This window comes from Prunus avium, chromosome 3, assembly GCF_965620075.1.
Source record: "Prunus avium chromosome 3, drPruAviu1.hap1.1, whole genome shotgun sequence".
In the NCBI taxonomy this organism is placed as follows: Eukaryota; Viridiplantae; Streptophyta; class Magnoliopsida; order Rosales; family Rosaceae; genus Prunus; species Prunus avium.
Window position 1 is genome coordinate 38995469 of NC_142286.1, and position 19668 is coordinate 39015136.

The window sequence follows — 19668 nt, forward strand, 5'->3', positions numbered from 1 at the left end:
TCTACTATTTTTTAAAAAGCAAACATATAATAGTCGTATTGTACATGTACATACGCATTTCTAAAGCTTAATAACCATATTTTTTACAATTTTCAATAATTCACACAAAGTTCACGTATTATACAAATCACTCTCATATATTATTGAATACCAATAATATATGTTATAAAAGTTATACTAAAACATTATATAGTAGTGGCTTATTAATATCTACTTTGGATATGTTGAAACTAGCAAATTAAAATATATAAAGTACAAACTAATGAAACTTGGAGGGTCCTCTTTTCTTTTTTTAATTTATATATTAAATGGTATAGCCGTGCGGCTATACTACGATTTTTTTTTCAAAAATAGTATACTGACACGTGGCGTCTGATCGCTGGAGGGTCCTTTTTTAAAAAAACAAAAATGAGTACAGCCGCGCGGCTATACTCTGTGTTCTTAATTCTTTTTAAAAGTAGAGTTGTCTTGACACGTGGCGCCTAATGACTGGGCTCCTCTTTTTTTACATGTAAAAATAGTACAGCCGCACGGCTATACCCAGTTTTTTAAATTTTTTTTCAAACGTACAGCCGCGCGGCTATACTATTTTACAGACCCATTAAGTAGCATAATATGTATCTCTTTTTTAATTACTTTGATTAGTAGTTATGTTTTAGTTATTATTTACTTAGTGAATATTAAAGGAAACAAAGAAAAAGAAAAATTGAAGTACTATTTATTAAGTAGTATAATTCATGAAGTTAATTAACATATTTAATACTAATTATTCACTAAATAAATAATAATTAAAATATAATTACTAATTTAACTAATCAAATCAGTCAAATATATTATTTAATTAATAAAAATGAAATTTTCAAAAATTAATTAACCTAAACATCCTAAGTTTATATATATATATATATTTTAAAAAGACCTCTCCCGACGAAATTTCGTCGGCAGAGGTTTTTTTGTCGGGAGAAACCTAATCCGACGAATATTTGCCGGCACAGACCTATGCCGACGAAATTTCGTCGGGAGAAGTGTTTATGTTATTTTTTTTAAATATTTTTTATAAAAATATAAAAATAGTTTGTTTTCCCCCCAACTTCTTTAATTTAATTAATATCTTATAGTCTTTTATATGTATAAGTATATATGTACGTAGGTATTTTTCAATAATACATTCGTATTCTATACATGTCTACTATTTTTTAAAAAGCAAACATATAATAGTCGTATTGTACATGTACATACGCATTTCTAAAGCTTAATAACCATATTTTTTACAATTTTCAATAATTCACACAAAGTTCACGTATTATACAAATCACTCTCATATATTATTGAATACCAATAATATATGTTATAAAAGTTATACTAAAACATTATATAGTAGTGGCTTATTAATATCTACTTTGGATATGTTGAAACTAGCAAATTAAAATATATAAAGTACAAACTAATGAAACTTGGAGGGTCCTCTTTTCTTTTTTTAATTTATATATTAAATGGTATAGCCGTGCGGCTATACTACGATTTTTTTTTCAAAAATAGTATACTGACACGTGGCGTCTGATCGCTGGAGGGTCCTTTTTTAAAAAAACAAAAATGAGTACAGCCGCGCGGCTATACTCTGTGTTCTTAATTCTTTTTAAAAGTAGAGTTGTCTTGACACGTGGCGCCTAATGACTGGGCTCCTCTTTTTTTACATGTAAAAATAGTACAGCCGCACGGCTATACCCAATTTTTTAAATTTTTTTTCAAAAGTACAGCCGCGCGGCTATACTATTTTACAGACCCTTTAAGTAGCATAATATGTATCTCTTTTTTAATTACTTTGATTAGTAGTTATGTTTTAGTTATTATTTACTTAGTGAATATTAAAGGAAACAAAGAAAAAGAAAAATTGAAGTACTATTTATTAAGTAGTATAATTCATGAAGTTAATTAACATATTTAATACTAATTATTCACTAAATAAATAATAATTAAAATATAATTACTAATTTAACTAATCAAATCAGTCAAATATATTATTTAATTAATAAAAATAAAATTTTCAAAAATTAATTAACCTAAACATCCTAAGTTTATATATATATATATTTTAAAAAGACCTCTCCCGACGAAATTTCGTCGGCAGAGGTTTTTTTGTCGGGAGAAACCTAATCCGACGAATATTTGCCGGCATAGACCTATGCCGACGAAATTTCGTCGGGAGAAGTGTTTATGTTATTTTTTTAAAATATTTTTTATAAAAATATAAAAATAGTTTGTTTTCCCCCCAACTTCTTTAATTTAATTAATATCTTATAGTCTTTTATATGTATAAGTATATATGTACGTATGTATTTTTCAATAATACATTCGTATTCTATACATGTCTACTATTTTTTAAAAAGCAAACATATAATAGTCGTATTGTACATGTACATACGCATTTCTAAAGCTTAATAACCATATTTGTTACAATTTTCAATAATTCACACAAAGTTCACGTATTATACAAATCACTCTCATATATTATTGAATACCAATAATATATGTTATAAAAGTTATACTAAAACATTATATAGTAGTGGCTTATTAATATCTACTTTGGATATGTTGAAACTAGCAAATTAAAATATATAAAGTACAAACTAATGAAACTTGGAGGGTCCTCTTTTCTTTTTTTAATTTATATATTAAATGGTATAGCCGTGCGGCTATACTACGATTTTTTTTTCAAAAATAGTATACTGACACGTGGCGTCTGATCGCTGGAGGGTCCTCTTTTTTAAAAAACAAAAATGAGTACAGCCGCGCGACTATACTCTGTGTTCTTAATTCTTTTTAAAAGTAGAGTTGTCTTGACACGTGGCGCCTAATGACTGGGCTCCTCTTTTTTTACATGTAAAAATAGTACAGCCGCACGGCTATACCCAGTTTTTTAAATTTTTTTCAAAAGTACAGCCGCGCGGCTATACTATTTTACAGACCCTTTAAGTAGCATAATATGTATCTCTTTTTTAATTACTTTGATTAGTAGTTATGTTTTAGTTATTATTTACTTAGTGAATATTAAAGGAAACAAAGAAAAAGAAAAATTGAAGTACTATTTATTAAGTAGTATAATTCATGAAGTTAATTAACATATTTAATACTAATTATTCACTAAATAAATAATAATTAAAATATAATTACTAATTTAACTAATCAAATCAGTCAAATATATTATTTAATTAATAAAAATGAAATTTTCAAAAATTAATTAACCTAAACATCCTAAGTTTATATATATATATATATATTTTAAAAAGACCTCTCCCGACGAAATTTCGTCGGCAGAGGTTTTTTTGTCGGGAGAAACCTAATCCGATGAATATTTGCCGGCATAGACCTATGCCGACGAAATTTCGTCGGGAGAAGTGTTTATGTTATTTTTTTAAAATATTTTTTATAAAAATATAAAAATAGTTTGTTTTCCCCCAACTTCTTTAATTTAATTAATATCTTATAGTCTTTTATATGTATAAGTATATATGTACGTATGTATTTTTCAATAATACATTCGTATTCTATACATGTCTACTATTTTTTAAAAAGCAAACATATAATAGTCGTATTGTACATGTACATACGCATTTCTAAAGCTTAATAACCATGTTTTTTACAATTTTCAATAATTCACACAAAGTTCACGTATTATACAAATCACTCTCATATATTATTGAATACCAATAATATATGTTATAAAAGTTATACTAAAACATTATATAGTAGTGGCTTATTAATATCTACTTTGGATATGTTGAAACTAGCAAATTAAAATATATAAAGTACAAACTAATGAAACTTGGAGGGTCCTCTTTTCTTTTTTTAATTTATATATTAAATGGTATAGCCGTGCGGCTATACTACGATTTTTTTTTTCAAAAATAGTATACTGACACGTGGCGTCTGATCGCTGGAGGGTCCTTTTTTAAAAAAACAAAAATGAGTACAGCCGCGCGGCTATACTCTGTGTTCTTAATTCTTTTTAAAAGTAGAGTTGTCTTGACACGTGGCGCCTAATGACTGGGCTCCTCTTTTTTTACATGTAAAAATAGTACAGCCGCACGGCTATACCCAGTTTTTTAAATTTTTTTTCAAAAGTACAGCCGCGCGGCTATACTATTTTACAGACCCTTTAAGTAGCATAATATGTATCTCTTTTTTAATTACTTTGATTAGTAGTTATGTTTTAGTTATTATTTACTTAGTGAATATTAAAGGAAACAAAGAAAAAGAAAAATTGAAGTACTATTTATTAAGTAGTATAATTCATGAAGTTAATTAACATATTTAATACTAATTATTCACTAAATAAATAATAATTAAAATATAATTACTAATTTAACTAATCAAATCAGTCAAATATATTATTTAATTAATAAAAATAAAATTTTCAAAAATTAATTAACCTAAACATCCTAAGTTTATATATATATATATATATATATATATTTTAAAAAGACCTCTCCCGACGAAATTTCGTCGGCAGAGGTTTTTTTGTCTGGAGAAACCTAATCCGATGAATATTTGCCGGCATAGACCTATGCCGACGAAATTTCGTCGGGAGAAGTGTTTATGTTATTTTTTTAAAATATTTTTTATAAAAATATAAAAATAGTTTGTTTTCCCCCCAACTTCTTTAATTTAATTAATATCTTATAGTCTTTTATATATATAAGTATATATGTATGTATGTATTTTTCAATAATACATTCGTATTCTATACATGTCTACTATTTTTTAAAAAGCAAACATATAATAGTCGTATTGTACATGTACATACGCATTTCTAAAGCTTAATAACCATATTTTTTACAATTTTCAATAATTCACACAAAGTTCACGTATTATACAAATCACTCTCATATATTATTGAATACCAATAATATATGTTATAAAAGTTATACTAAAACATTATATAGTAGTGGCTTATTAATATCTACTTTGGATATGTTGAAACTAGCAAATTAAAATATATAAAGTACAAACTAATGAAACTTGGAGGGTCCTCTTTTCTTTTTTTAATTTATATATTAAATGGTATAGCCGTGCGGCTATACTACGCGATGCTATTTAAATATTCTTATGTTTAAAATGTTGTAAACATTTTACAAACAAAATGCTTTCTTCTTGTGTTTAAATTGTTCTCATACTCACACATGCTGGCAAACTTTTACAGTCATTTCAAAGTTTGCATTCGTCTTAGAAACATGCTGGTGGCAAAAGTGCCTTCGATCTTCTGTTGGGGATTTCGAAGTGTACTGATCTCAATAACGTACAAGTAAACTTCATGTACGCCTTTTGTCCAGAAATTGAAAGGTTAGATCTGCTTCTTTTCTTGCAGATCCCATTATCTTGTTTTGGGGTGGTGGTTCATGAGAGGTTTGCTTGAGGAAAATGTTCAAATCCCAGTACTATATTACAACCAATAGCTGAATTTTTTTTTGAGAAAAATTACAAGTATTGAATGGATATGGAATGATGTCTTAACTTTATTTGGTGCAGGATTTGAGTACTGTGGACGTTATGCAAAGAAGGAGAAGATTACCGATAGTACTCAGTTAGAAGAGAGCACTGAGGATATCAGAGAGATGGACAGACTGCTTCAAGTGCTAATGAAATTGCTAGACATGAAGATCTATGAAGGATTTTTTCCCCGTCTGCTTAAAAAAGTTCATGATATTGGTGGTTGTCCAATTTCTTGTACAATCATGAAAAGATAGTTAGAGACTAGATATCTGATGATAACATGCATCTCTCCAGCATATGCTAAGGTAAATTGGATCATAGAAAAACAAACAATACAATGAATTTAAGCATCCTCTTTATTTTTAAGTTAAGATCTGCAAGTATTTGTAATTTATGCAGCCAATTTAACAAGGTTGGTTTTTTATTTATTTGTACAAGCGATATTGAGGGAGGGGGATTCGAAGACATGACGTCAGGTGCAAGGATAACTGCTCTTAATCCCTTAGCTACGACCCATTTGCAACAACAAGCTTGGTCTTCGAATTACACCTTCTTGGTTTATATCACACACTAAACTTTCATTTTCATGCCGTGTGTTAAATTACTTACTACCAATGATTTTAATAATACAGCGATTGGCATTTAGCAAGAGCGTTGTCTTATTTAGATTTGGGCCGAACGAGATGCTTGTGAACAGAGTGATGGGAATCTGTTTCAGAAATATCGACTTCAGCTTGAGCTCATCTTTGTCTTATGCTTTTAGTTTTGTGAACTCCAATATTCCCTCAAGCCAAGGCTGCAGTCACTACGATGGACCTGTTGATAGGCGATAGGTAGATTAAGAAATATGCATGAAAGCTAAGGAAGACTTAATTAAAGAATTAATCATTGTTAGTTAAACAAGTGCAGCACTGTAGGGCCATGACTGCTTTTGCATTGTATTCGTGCAGTTGTATTACAATTTACATGGCATCCCCTGTTAATGGGTCAAAGATTGATGACATCTTGTGAGCCATTGGATCATAAAGTCTAGGTGACAAAATCAACTTCACCAATGGTATTAATTAATTAGGATTATGATAATCCAAAATCATTGTTAGCGTATACATTGTCACTGTAAACATAACATCATCAAAAAGGACTTGACAGAACATTTCCAACCTTTTTTTGGCCTGCCGGCGCCATATTTGAAATATTAGTTATCCTAGCCAATGGCTTTATATGCATACTCTGTAGCATCAAGGTAAATAATAAGAATACAAATGCTCATTGTAGAGCCGGCAACCACATTAGCGTTGAGATTTTCTTCTTCCACAATACCATATATGCCATATGGTGAAAACCCTCTTTGCATGAAGGGTTAGATCATTGAAAATGAACAAAATTTCCATCTGGGTGAGCTTCATTTCATTCTTTCTCTTCCTCCACAGTTCAACTTCTGTGGAGGATGAGGTTAAGAATTCACTTATCATCTTCCTTGCTAAGGTTTCTAACAATGGTGTTCAACCTGGCCTCACTTGGGGTTGGAACACTTCCTCTGATCCTTGCAAGGACCAGTGGCAGAATGTAATTTGTGATTCTCAAAATGTTTCTGTCACAAAGCTGTTTCTAAATGGCAAAAACCTCACCGGCACGCTTGATGCTGCTTCGCTCTGCAACGTGAGATCTCTTGCTGCCTCTCTTACCATCCTTGCCCTTGATGACAACAACATTGGTGGACAAATTTCAGCTGAGATTGCAAACTGTGATCAGCTCACTCGCTTGACTGTAAGCAGCAACCAGCTTTCAGGAAACCTTCCTGAGTCGCTTGCTGCGTTGAATAACCTGAAAAGGCTTGACATCTCCAACAATAAGTTCTCTGGTGAGTTACCAAAGTTGTTTCGGATTTCAGGCCTCACAGCCTTCCTTGCTCAAGATAATCAGCTTACCGGACAGATACCAAATTTCGACTTCTCCAACTTTGACACATTCAATGTCTCCAACAATAACTTCCAAGGTCAAATTCCGCACGTGAATGGCTTTCTCACTGCAAGCAGCTTCCTTGGTAATCCTGGATTATGTGGAGATCCATTGCCAAACAAGTGTTCATCTTCCTCCATGACAGCGGATGAGAACTCGAACACAAAAAAGGGTGTCTCAAAAAATCAAATGTTTATATACATGGGGTATGGTGTGTTGGCCTTGGTTTGTCTTGTGTTAGTAGTTCTCAGGATATGTAGCAAAAAGAAAAGCAAAGATCAGGTTGATTCAGTGAACAAAGTAGCAGCAGTTGATGAAAGTGCCAGCAAACTCAGTGCTGCGTCAAGTGAGTACAAAGGAGGTTTGAGTAAGTCACAATATTCGGTCACGTTTTCAGCTGATGAGAGTGTAGCTATGGCTTCCTCCTCACTCATAGTCCTTACAAGCCCCGTGGTCAATGGGTTGAAATTTGAGGACTTGCTCAAAGCCCCTGCTGAGTTGCTTGGAAGAGGCAAGTATGGTAGCCTCTACAAGGTCATCTTTGAGAATGGGATGGTCCTGGTTGTGAAAAGGATTAAAGATTGGGCAATTTCAAGCAATGATTTTAAGCAGAGGATGGAGAGGTTGTACCAAGCAAAGCATCCTAATGTATTGCCGGCCCTTGCCTTTTACTGTTCCAAACAAGAAAAGCTTCTGGTCTATGAATATGAGCAGAATGGGAGCCTATTCAGACTCATCCACGGTAAACATTTTGCACTTTCCTAAATAGTTGCTGATGATACCTTATGTGAACCCCTAATTAATATCAATAATACTATAGTCACACACGAAAAATTCCAATTGATGTGGCAATGAATTCATGATTAGTTATTACTAAATGATGTGACATGTGACATGACAATATTTTACTTGTTATAAACAAATAAGATTCGAGGATTCTAATTAAGGTATATACTGTATGATTCAGGAAGCCATAGGGGCCAAGCATTTGACTGGACCAGCAGGCTATCGGCTGCTGCCAGCATTGCAGAAGCATTAGCTTTCATGCATCAGGAACTTCGAGCGGAAGGGATTGCTCATGGAAACTTAAAATCTTCCAACATCTTGCTGAACAAGAACATGGAGCCCTGCATAAGCGAATATGGCCTCATGGAAATCAACGATCAAGACAACTTCATGCCGGGCAAGGCTTCAGGGGCCAAGGCCTCCAGCACCTTTAAGGGAGACGTTTACGGGTTTGGAGTGATCCTTCTTGAGCTCCTTACAGGCAAACTTGTGCAGCATAATGGGGTTGATTTGACAGTTTGGGTTCACTCCGTGGTTCGAGAGGAATGGACTGCAGAAGTGTTTGACAAGTCCTTAACGTCAGAATATGCAAGCGAGGAGAGGATGGTGAACTTGCTTCAAGTAGCTATAAAGTGTGTGAACCGTTCTGCAGAGGCTAGGCCGAGCATGAACCAAGTTGTCCTAATGATCAAAGCCATAAGAGAGGAAGAAGAGAGATCCACAGTCTATGATCCGCAGTCTATGAGCCTACTTTAATTTGGAAAATATATTTTTTTTCCAAATCAAAGTTGGATATCTATATTTCCATGTAGCAGTAAATCCATAATAGCATATCATTTTAGAAAAATTAAAATTAAAAAAATTGTATTTTCAACTAATAAGATCATGACAGAGCAGTAAATCCATAATAGCATATCACTTTCTCATGTCTTGAGTAAGATCTGAGATTATTATTATTAACATGTCTTCTTTTGTTCTGATATTGTACCCATTACTTCTCTTTTTCTGAGTTAAATCTTTTTGGAATGATGAAAGTGATGAAGGTAAAACTTTCTCGCTTGCCATTTGAAGTAGTGCTATGAGCTAGTAACAGACAAAATCATGAATTTGAACAGAAATTTGGTAGTGCACCAATACCCTTTTCACAAGAAAACGCTTCTAGTTCTAGTCAAGCAAGAAATGATGAAGGTGAAAACCAAAATGGACACTTTCTCCATTCTGAGAGAGCGGACCTAATAAGCACTGATTCTTAAACCTACTAGACATCGGATGTCGACTCAAAATGAGAAGTCAACGGCTTTGGTCCACACATTATGCCCGAAAAGTTGGACCATCCAAGCTTAATGCTCATCATGTGAAGATATTCATTCTTGAAGATTACGAAATTCATTGTATGTTAATCTAGAATGGCAGATTAGTTAACAGTTGTTAAAAGCATTTTTTTGAGAATCTTTCCAATTGAGAGAGGCAATAACATACTAAACTCACACACACTATATGAATGTTAAAACTCGAACCAATGACGCTTTTGAAGGAGCAATTGCTCCGAATCACATGAGTCTTCGTAAAAGCATTTTAAAATCATTCACTTTGCATTATTTGCCACCTGCCCTGCAGTTGGTAACAACAGGAAATCAAACTTGTAATTAAAACGTCACCACTGATAAGTACTCCACTGGCAAGGATTTGGCTAGATAGATGAGAAATTATTATCCTGTGCAGTAGCAGGTAGTTTGCGTGGCAAATTAAACATCATCAAATGGCAATTAAGTATGTTTAGCAAACTTAACAGAAATGGTGATGGTTAGGGAGAGAGAGAGAGACATCTGGCCAAACTAGCCTTGAATAGAATATATGGAATTATATGTTTCACTCACCTAACTACAGCAGACACTCTTCCTTTGTCATTTTGGTGATCAGTTTTCCAACTAAAATGTGATTGTTATCCAAAACCCTCACCTAATTGCCTTTAAACTAAAGATAAAGTGTTCACATTTTCATACTTTAAAGGCACACCCCATTGTAAAGGACCCACTAGTATAGTGGTTCAGAGCAATTGCTCCTCCAGAAAAAGTTCTAGGTTCGAGTCCTAGCATCCCTATAATGTGTGTGAATTTAGCATGCTATGGCCCCTCTCAATAGAAAATGTCTTTGAAAATACAACAAAAAAAGGCACACCCCATTTAAACCCTCTTACACGTTATATCTTTAACCTAAATGCTCAATAATTGTAACATATTAGCTGAATTTAAATATAGGTACAACTATAATCAACCAAATTCTTTGTTAGCCCATGTTCTTCAAATTTTTAAATTTCCCCTCTTTTTAGGTCATTGATTGCGTAAGAAATTTAAGTTGATAATTTACATCATAATAAAGAAGAGTTGGCCTAGAAGACTCAGCCACTTGCCTAAAACTTGTTGCCCTAGAAGAAAAAAATAAAATAAATGGAAAAAAAACTTGTGGATATAAATATGAGATTCTTTATACAAATTGAGTAAAAAATTTAGATTGGGTGTCACATCTCTAACACTACCAAAATTTTGTCATTATTAATTTAATTTAACAAAACTCAGCCACTTGGGTGTGCCCTAGAAAAGAACTCAGCCACCTGGTTCGTTATCCTACACCCTAATCCACTGGAATGACTTTTGAAATCAGGCCAGGCCCACCTCGAAGCCCATGTTTTGAGGGTTAGCACTTTGTCGCTTGCGGTTGACCATACCACCCTCACGCGCTCCCACGAGCAGGTGGAGCATTATTTTAGTTCCTCTTTTTGGCACTTTAGGAACTCTCGCCCCTGTCACCCTTCTGGCCTCACTGGTTCAATCAAGAACTTGGAGAGAGAAAGCGACACTTTGAGAGAGAGAAAAGAGAAAGAGAAAGGAACCCCAAGCTCACTTTCCTCTTCTCTTTCGCTATATAATTTTAAGTGCCTCAAAAAGCCTGAGTCTTTAGGGTTATCTGTTGCAAAACAAAGCAAGAGCATCATCAAGTTCCAGAGCTTTTGAAAATACATGAATGGCGGACTTCCCGGAATCAAGTTAGGTATGCTCCATTTTTTTTCATTACATATATTCTATTGTCAGCTTCTCTCGCATAATCAGTCAATTTGATATGGAAATTGAATTCATACTTACAAAAGAAGTTGAGTAAATTTTGGCACCATTTGGGCAGTTACTGCTACTGCCATGTTCTAAAGTTGTTGGCGGCATGAAACTCTGGTGATGATGGAAGAAAAAGTTCTTGACTTTAGCTTCGCTTGCTTGCAAAATAAGTTGGGTTTGTGTTTGATCTCTGAGTAGAGAAGAGCATGGTCTTTGGTTGTAACGATATATATGATCTGTCGAATGTCAGAAGGAAAAGATCTTAGATGGTTTTCAGGCCACACCCATTTGAAGATGTCTTGGGTTCAGCATCAAATCCAGCTGAGAGATGGTTATTTGAGCTACCCCCCTCCTTTTTCTCTTCCCTCTTCGCCCCCATATGTTGCTACTTTTCATAGAGATTCGAATCCACCAGTATCATCTGGTACAAAAATAAGTCCTGCCGTTCTTTTTATAATAGTAATTCTGGCTGTACTGTTCTTCATCTCTGGTTTGCTGCACCTGCTCGTTAGATTTCTTACAAAGCACCCATCTTCCTCACCTTCTTCTCCTCAGTCTAATAGGTACCCAGAACTTTCTACTTCTGATGCTCTTCAGAGACAGCTGCAGCAACTCTTCCACCTTCATGATTCTGGTCTTGATCAAGCTTTTATTGATGCTCTTCCTGTTTTCCAATATAGAGACATAGTGGGTTTGAAAGAGCCGTTTGATTGTTCTGTTTGTCTTTGTGAATTTTCTGAAAAGGACAAGCTCAGATTGCTTCCTACGTGTAGCCATGCTTTCCATATCAACTGTATAGATACTTGGCTACTGTCAAATTCAACATGTCCTCTTTGTAGGGGTACCCTCTTCAATCCCGATTATTCGGTTCAAAACCCAATTTTTGATTTTGATGAGTATAGAGAAGAAGAAGGGTATCCTGGTAATAGAGAAAACGGGTTCACTACTAGGCAAAAGACCATGGACATTGAGGAAATTGTTGTTGAAAATGGGATTTTGCCTGTGAGACTTGGCAAATTTAGAAAGGTAGATGTTGAGGTAGGAGGGGAGACTGGAGTAGGAGAGACTAGTAGCAGTAATTTGGATGCAAGAAGATGTTTTTCAATGGGTTCATATCAGTATGTGCTTGGTGATTCAGACCTTCAGGTTCCCTTATCGAATGATCAACAAGACTGCAATATAAAGCTAACAAGAGGGATAGAATGCGATGGTAATCCTTCAATTGATAGTGATGTGGAGGGAAAGAAGATCAGTAGTGTGACTAAGGGTGAAAGCTATTCTGTTTCCAAGATCTGGCTCTGGTCAAAGAAGGGCAAGTTTTCGAGTTCTATTGATACACAGATGGGTATGCCTTCCTCTCTTAATACAGACTTGCCATGGATGGGAAGAATGCGAGCAGAATGAGAGGTATTTTATTTATTGTTTCCTTGGTTGCTTAATAGTCCAATGATCAAAGCTTGTTACACCTTAGTCTAGTTTTTCCTTCTCAAAATTTTTTGTAATGCTAATTATGTATCTGCGATGATTGATTGTGTGCCATATCGTGCCCTTTGAAACCAAACCAGGATATATAATGTCTTGTGAAGAAGGCGTTTTCTAATTTTAGGGAATGACTATATTGGCTTTCTGTTGGTGAACACCATCTGAGATATGGGTTATGTCATTCTTGTTGTTGGGACAAAGTTATGAACACTTGTGTGCTACAAAAAGGAAAAAATATTCATCTGATCACAGGGATTGCTTTAGCTTCTTTTTTTCTTTACCTCAATTGCAAGTTTACCAAAGTTATCCTGGCTGGAAAAATGCAAATGCTGTTGTAGTCCATGGAAATGAGTCTAAACTAAAATGTTTGCAGCTAGAAGGTTTCTCTCCTCTTACAAGTTTTGACCTTTGCCCTGAATTGACAATTTTGTGGTTGTGCATTTGCTTTATTTTATTGCCTTTTGATGCATTGATCGGGAAATCTTATCTCTCTTTTTTCAGAGAATAATGTGAATGCAATCTTAACATACTAGACATAATTTACCGGTAGGGAAGTTGGACAGGGTTGCAGTGGTGGTGGGATCCACGAAAGCTCTGTACTCACAGAATCTTTTCCTGAAATGAGAAACTTTTTATTCAAATGTTGGCTGTAGTGGGGTCACTTTTTGCCATTCCCATGTGGCCATGTTGAAATCAATTCCCTCATAATTTTCAAAAATTGAGCAGAGGTTTTCCACATTGTATCCCTTGTGTTAATTTCAATTTCAATTCAAATAGGGTAAGATTTAGATAAGATGTGAAAATTGCTAGAAATGAAATGCTAAAATATTGATAAAAACATATTTTTTTTTAGTGAAAAACTTCAAATTTGTACCAAGAAACAGATTTGAATGGCATTAGTTTATTTGTTTACTTTGGGATTGCATTCGAATATGTAGATATTGAATTCAATTCATGGTGAACTTGAATTATGGTGTTTTGTTTTTAAGGCCCCGCAATAGGAAAATGCAGCACACGGTCACCAAGGCGCCAACCCAACGTCTTATTTTATTTGAGCTCGCTCCACATATTCCCGCTGATAGGTAACATTAGGATGTCCAGACAGGCCAACTAAAATCACAGAATAAGATAAATTAGTGATGTTGACCCCAAAAACAAAAAAAAACAAAAAAATATAGGACATTAGTGATTCGTCCCTTATATATAGGCTATAGCTTAGGATGTGTAGTATTATTGTACATAGGCCAAGCCCGACCCAGTTGTCGCTTTATAAAGATGGCCAAGTTTGATTTTCTAATTACTCTAATGTATGAAGATGAGAATGCAAGGAGGTTGGCACACTGTCAGCGTAACTCGTGTCTGTGTTTTTTTTTTCTTCTTGTGTGTGTGTGTGTGATGAATCGTGAACCTACACTTATCTATGTGCAGACGAAATGCCCTGTGATTGGGAAGGTGCTTCCAGAAAGAAAAGATAATAATGGAATGGTGGATGAAGAAAGTGGTGATGATGGGGGATGGGGATGACTTGCAGAAAGAAGAGACAGTAGTGATGAGAAGGGGAAATAAAGATAGCTGAGTGAGTGAGTGAATGAGTGAGAGCATGATGGGCAAATCAGTAGGGCCCTAATAATTAACAAGTTCCAGTCCATTGGATTTTATAAATTTGCATGTACGAGGAGGTATCAACGCCACTCGAAAACACAGAGGAAATAATGCAACGAAAAAGGAGGGAATTGCATCACTTAAAGGTAGTAAGCCAGAAAAGAATACAAGATTGTATGACACTATGATTACTGACCTTGAAGCTTAATTATATAGATAATTGATGTGTTAGGCCATGTTCGAATGCTCCTCTCCGTAAAAGGGATGGACTTACCATCATATCCAGTTGGCTTAACACATGCTATACTTGTAATTACTTAAAACCTTTTTTATATATCGTAATGTTTGTTTTGCACCTAACCACAAACCTTACCTTCACATACACAAAATTCGTTAGAAATCAATTGTTCCATTTTCATGGAGCCTATTCCATTTACTAATTAAAAGAACATCAATTTTTTCCCTTTTTTACTTCGGTCAAAATATAACATCAATTAAAATGGAAAAAAATCTGAACCTACACCCCCGAGTCAACCGACAGTCACGGGTCCCTAAAAAGCAAAATAGTCAACCGCCGCGCTTTTCTCTCTTCTCCTCCTCCTCCTCCTCCGTCTCCGTCTCAACTCTCCCGCAAAACTCCGCGCCAGCGCACGTTAGCGCACGCGGCGCACCGAATATCCCTCCGTTTCCTTCGTTCTCATTCACACGCACTGTCACACACACACACACACACTCTCTCTCTCTCTCTCTCTCTCTCTCTCTCATCATGCGACTCTCACGTGAATGAGGGCCCGTCCTTCCCCAAATCCATGGACGACTTAGCGGAGGCCGGAATGGACGCGTACCGACAGGAGAAACCCCTGTACAAGTAATCGTCGTCCAAATTACCGCTTTGCCCCGGGCCCTCGTCGAAGTTGAGGGAGTAACTCATGGGGTCGTAATGGAATTTGGGGGAGCGCTTGTTGGCGGTGCTCTTGTTGAAGCGGCGGATGAAGGTCTTCCACTTGGGGCCCGCCACTACTTCGGACCACTCCCGGATCTTCTTCCAGCCCCGGTTCCACCACGGATCTACGTGGTCGCCGCTGTACCGGATCCGCTCCCAGGACCCGTCGCTGGAGGACGGTTCGGAGCCGAAGCAGGGCATCCATAAACAGCACCCGCTTGTCTTGGCGGGCATCAACTCTTCGACATCATCGGATTCGGCAAGGTCCGGTTTTGGAGGTGGAACGGCGTGGTAGGCGGCGGTTTTCGACGGCATTATTGACAATTAGCTAGGGCTTCTTAATCTATCAGAATTTTTTTAAGGATTTAAGGGTCCTTAAATCCTTGTGTTTCTGCAAGCCCTAGCCCTTTGGTTGGGTCGGTCTCAGGTCTGTTTATGTTTGTGTTTGTATACGAATATATATGATTTGTGAGAAATACAGGTCTCTAGGTTTGTAACCGAAATCTCGCTGGACATGAAATGCATTACCGGCCCCCAGGTGTCAATTACGGGGCTTTCCTTCTCCTCCCTATAGTATTTGGCTTCCATGTTTGTACGTACTTAGCTTGTTAAACAAAAACAGATACAGAAATGCATCTTTTACGTTTTTAACTTGATATTATTGTCATATGTGATGTGTAAGTTAACTGCTTAACGCCCAAATTTGGTGATTTTAATTAGCAAAGAGCTCCCGTTGTGGCGCCACAAGCCAGGTCATATGACAAAAGCCTTGAATGTCACTAGATAGCATTGTTTTACTATTTCCATCCAATTACGTTTCGTTATATTAAATTCTTATCACGTGTGATAAAACGTAATTAATTATAAATAGCAAAACAATGTTATTCTCGTGTTATACAAGTTTGTATCGCTCATATGATTGTATGCCGTGCTTGATTATGTTTTTGTCATTTCGTAATTAATTTCCGTTGTCTGTCCTTGGCGCCAAAGCATTAACTGACATCCAAGAATCAAATAGGCAATAGTCGGTGGTGGTATAATCATATTATACTATGAGGAATCTCTGATTTAATCATATTCATAATTCTGAGGGTTCATCAATTAGGAGCTTGTTTATTGTTAATTAATTAATTTTATTAAATAGATTGGCTGCTTTTAACTCAACTTAGAAAATGAATTGATCAGCAGCAGCATTGGGCATTGGGCATTGCGCGCGCGCAACCTGTTGCATGCATCTGGATTCTGGCCAAGAAAAAATGGCAGAATATATGACATACGTGTATTTCTGTCACCTCTCTCTTCTGTTCTTTTTCTCTCCTTAATTTCTGGCTATTTTTGTAAAAATTGCTAAAAATAAATACACGTTGTGAAGATTAGATTTCCATGGATCTCTTTCCATTTTGTCAACGGAAATATGTTGACTAAATTAACCTAACAAGAAGCACATTTAAAATAATTGACATTAAGCAACTTTTTCTTTCTTGGCTTGGACATGAAGCACATTAATTTGTTTTGCTTGGACATGAAGCACATTGTATTGTTGGCTTTGGAGGAGATCAACTTCTCTTTCTTTCGTCACCAATTTTATAATGACCGGGCTGCTCTCTCATATTTCTCCCTTCTTTTTCCTCCTGCGTGTTAGGAATGTCAAATCTGAAAACATCTCCTCTCTCTTATTATAATTAATTACCTCATTTTGCATTCCACATAATAGGAATCACATATATTTACTCCAGCATCTTCAATGCATTTTCAGGCAAGGGGAGGTGTAGTTGCACCTCCTTACGCCTCTATGGATCTGCCAGTGCATGAAAGATTATGGATGAATAGATATGAAGAAATCAAATTAAAGTAACGAAGTACATAATAAGGATGAAAAGGCGAATGGTCCAATAAATAGATTCTTCCACACAATTGAAGTGTTAATGAATCACATATCAATTAGGTAAAAGACCATCTCCAACTATATGCCGAGCACATCACTGGCTTGATGAAACCTTCTTCAACACCAGTAGAGAAAAAAAAATCCCATATGGAAAGTCTCATGGGTTATGGTGGGATTTGAGATAGGGTTTAGTATTTACATTTCCCACTAAAAACTCCCATACAATTCCACATTTAAAAAAGTCCTTTGAAATTAGCGAGATTTTGAATACCATAAGACTTTTTGTTAATTGATTAAAATCTTGATTAAATACCATTAGATTTGGTCACTCTCTTTTGAAAATCCTAATAGTCTTAATGGAATACCATAAAACTCTTTTATATCATTTAAAAGTTTTAATTGAATACCACAAGACTTATTTATCCCAAAATAATCTTTTAAAATCCCAATTAAATACACCTAAATCAACCTAACATGAAGCACGTTTAATATATTAACATTAAGCAATTTTTTTCTTTCTTGGCTTGGACATTAAGCACATTATTGACTTTGGAGGAGATCAACTTCTCTTTCTTTCTTCACCAATTTTATAATGACCAGGTTGCTCTCTCAAATTTCTCCCTTCTTTTTCCTCCTGCGTGTTATGAATGTCAAATCTGATATTTTGGAAAACATCTCCTCTCTCTTATTATAATTAATTACCTCATTTTGCATGCCACATAATAGGAGGAAATAATAAAAAAATCTCAAGGATGACCAGTCTCCTTATCTTAAGTGATGGATCTTTTTGAAAAAGCCTATAGCTAACAGCATCTTGGATATATATTGCGGGTACTTGGTATAAGTTTCCATTGTTAATTATTGTTGGAATAAGTCGAATCAAACTTGACCTACTCCTATATGGCTTTAACTACTAAGTATTCAAAGCTTATTTAGACTACGTACATGATCAATTTTAAAAGTTAAAAATTAATCTCTTTAGTCATTTACATATTAATGTATCAAAATTAGACAGTCACAATGTGCTTTTGGTTTGTTGATGCAGATCAATTCAACTTGTTGTAGCGTTTGGTCACTGTAGAAGTTGTATCAATATTCGGCACCTTAGTTGCTCTGTACTTGTTTTTGTTTATTTTATTAATAAAATACTATCGCTTTTTTTTTTATTAATCAAAAAACGAAAAAGAAAGTAATATATCTACTAAAAAATAATTAAATTTTTTAAAGTTGCAAAGACTTGATGATCAACATGCAGCACTTCGAAATTACGCTTCCTATATATATATATATATATATGTTTGCATATTCTCCTGCTGAATCAGTCAATTCTTTTTAGTCATCATAAACGTATGTATATTTCAATGAGCAGGAAGTCACATAGCAAAAACTCAGATTATCAACATATTGCAGCGCTTAACCAGACTTTGAAATTAACTAGTGAGAGAGTTGTATTTGTGACAAGTCAAACTGCTTAAATTGAATATTCTTTGCGCGGCTAAGTCCTAAGAGAAAATCTTGGTCAAAGCAAGAAAAAAACCTAGACGACCAGGCACACATATTCAAATTAATAGTACCTTACCACGCTATATAGCCCATGTTGAATCTGTCTCCATGGATTTAAATTTCGTTCATGCTTCCTCACCTGGAACCATTTCGCATATACGTGTTTGAACGGGCATTCTAATTTTTCCTCTCTCATTTTTTATTAGTCAAACAAGCTCACCGCATATTTCACCTATAAATACCAAACCCCACTCTACCAAACTTCATAACTCGAAAATCCTCGACCCATTAGCTACCTATACCACAAAACAAAACCAGCGACTTTAGTTCTTGAGTTTTAGTCATGGCCAGAGAAATCAAACTCCAGCGTTTCCTCGTTCCCCTACTTGTCCTGAGCTTCGTTTTGCTAGCTGCTGCCATAGAAGCCCGTCCTCTTTCTCATCATTATAAGAATCATCACCACCGGGGCCACCAGCTCCACCACAACCCGAGGAAGGCCGGTTCGAGCCCGGGAGGGGTTGGCCATTACTTGGGTGATGTTCTTGCCCTTTGGGGAGTCAAGAATTCTGGTCCAAGCCCCGGTGAAGGCCACTAATGTTCCAATCTCTAGTTTGTTTGTCCCTCATATGGTGCACACAAATGAAGTTGTGCTAGCTACTTTAGTATTTAAGGCTCAAATATCCAGTTAGCACAGAACGTGTTATACTTGTGTAAAACAGTTGCATTCTTTAATTTCTTCATCATTCTAATACAAAGCCTATTTCTTTCTTTCAAGTTACGTATTTGGTTTCGTTTTTTATTATTAATTGCGTAACGCGTTTCTTTTATAATCAATTATCAAAGGGAAAATTGAAATGCAAAGTTAAGAGCGAAATTACAAAGATGGGCCATATATGGTTGCTCAAAATTAT

General features: G+C 35.3%; 3 protein-coding genes across 5 annotated transcripts; 2 read left to right on the forward strand and 1 right to left on the reverse strand.

The window, feature by feature from the left end:
* Positions 1-6711: 6711 nt before the first annotated feature.
* On the forward strand, positions 6712-9211 carry LOC110764620 (pollen receptor-like kinase 4). Its single transcript, XM_021967657.2, has 2 exons — positions 6712-8191; positions 8417-9211. Exons 1-2 carry the CDS (start codon positions 6865-6867, stop codon positions 8989-8991), a joined length of 1902 nt encoding a protein of 633 aa, XP_021823349.2. The 5' UTR covers positions 6712-6864; the 3' UTR covers positions 8992-9211.
* A 1810-nt stretch (positions 9212-11021) lies between these two features.
* LOC110757433 (RING/U-box superfamily protein) lies at positions 11022-14657 on the forward strand. 3 transcript variants are annotated; one of them, XM_021959140.2, is made up of 2 exons: positions 11022-12749; positions 14253-14657. In XM_021959140.2, the coding sequence occupies exon 1, from the start codon at positions 11574-11576 to the stop codon at positions 12744-12746; it is 1173 nt and encodes a 390-aa protein (XP_021814832.1). In that variant the 5' UTR covers positions 11022-11573; the 3' UTR covers positions 12747-12749; positions 14253-14657. The 3 variants fall into 3 exon arrangements, with proteins under 3 accessions (XP_021814832.1, XP_021814755.1, XP_021814909.1); XM_021959063.2 differs by lacking the exon at positions 14253-14657 and adding an exon at positions 13326-13615; XM_021959217.2 differs by lacking the exon at positions 14253-14657 and having other exon boundaries at positions 11022-11283; positions 11413-13087.
* A 133-nt stretch (positions 14658-14790) lies between these two features.
* LOC110757672 (uncharacterized) lies at positions 14791-15797 on the reverse strand. Its single transcript, XM_021959403.2, has one exon. It carries the CDS (start codon positions 15682-15684, stop codon positions 15202-15204), a length of 483 nt encoding a protein of 160 aa, XP_021815095.2. The 5' UTR covers positions 15685-15797; the 3' UTR covers positions 14791-15201.
* Between the last annotated feature and the right edge of the window lie 3871 nt (positions 15798-19668).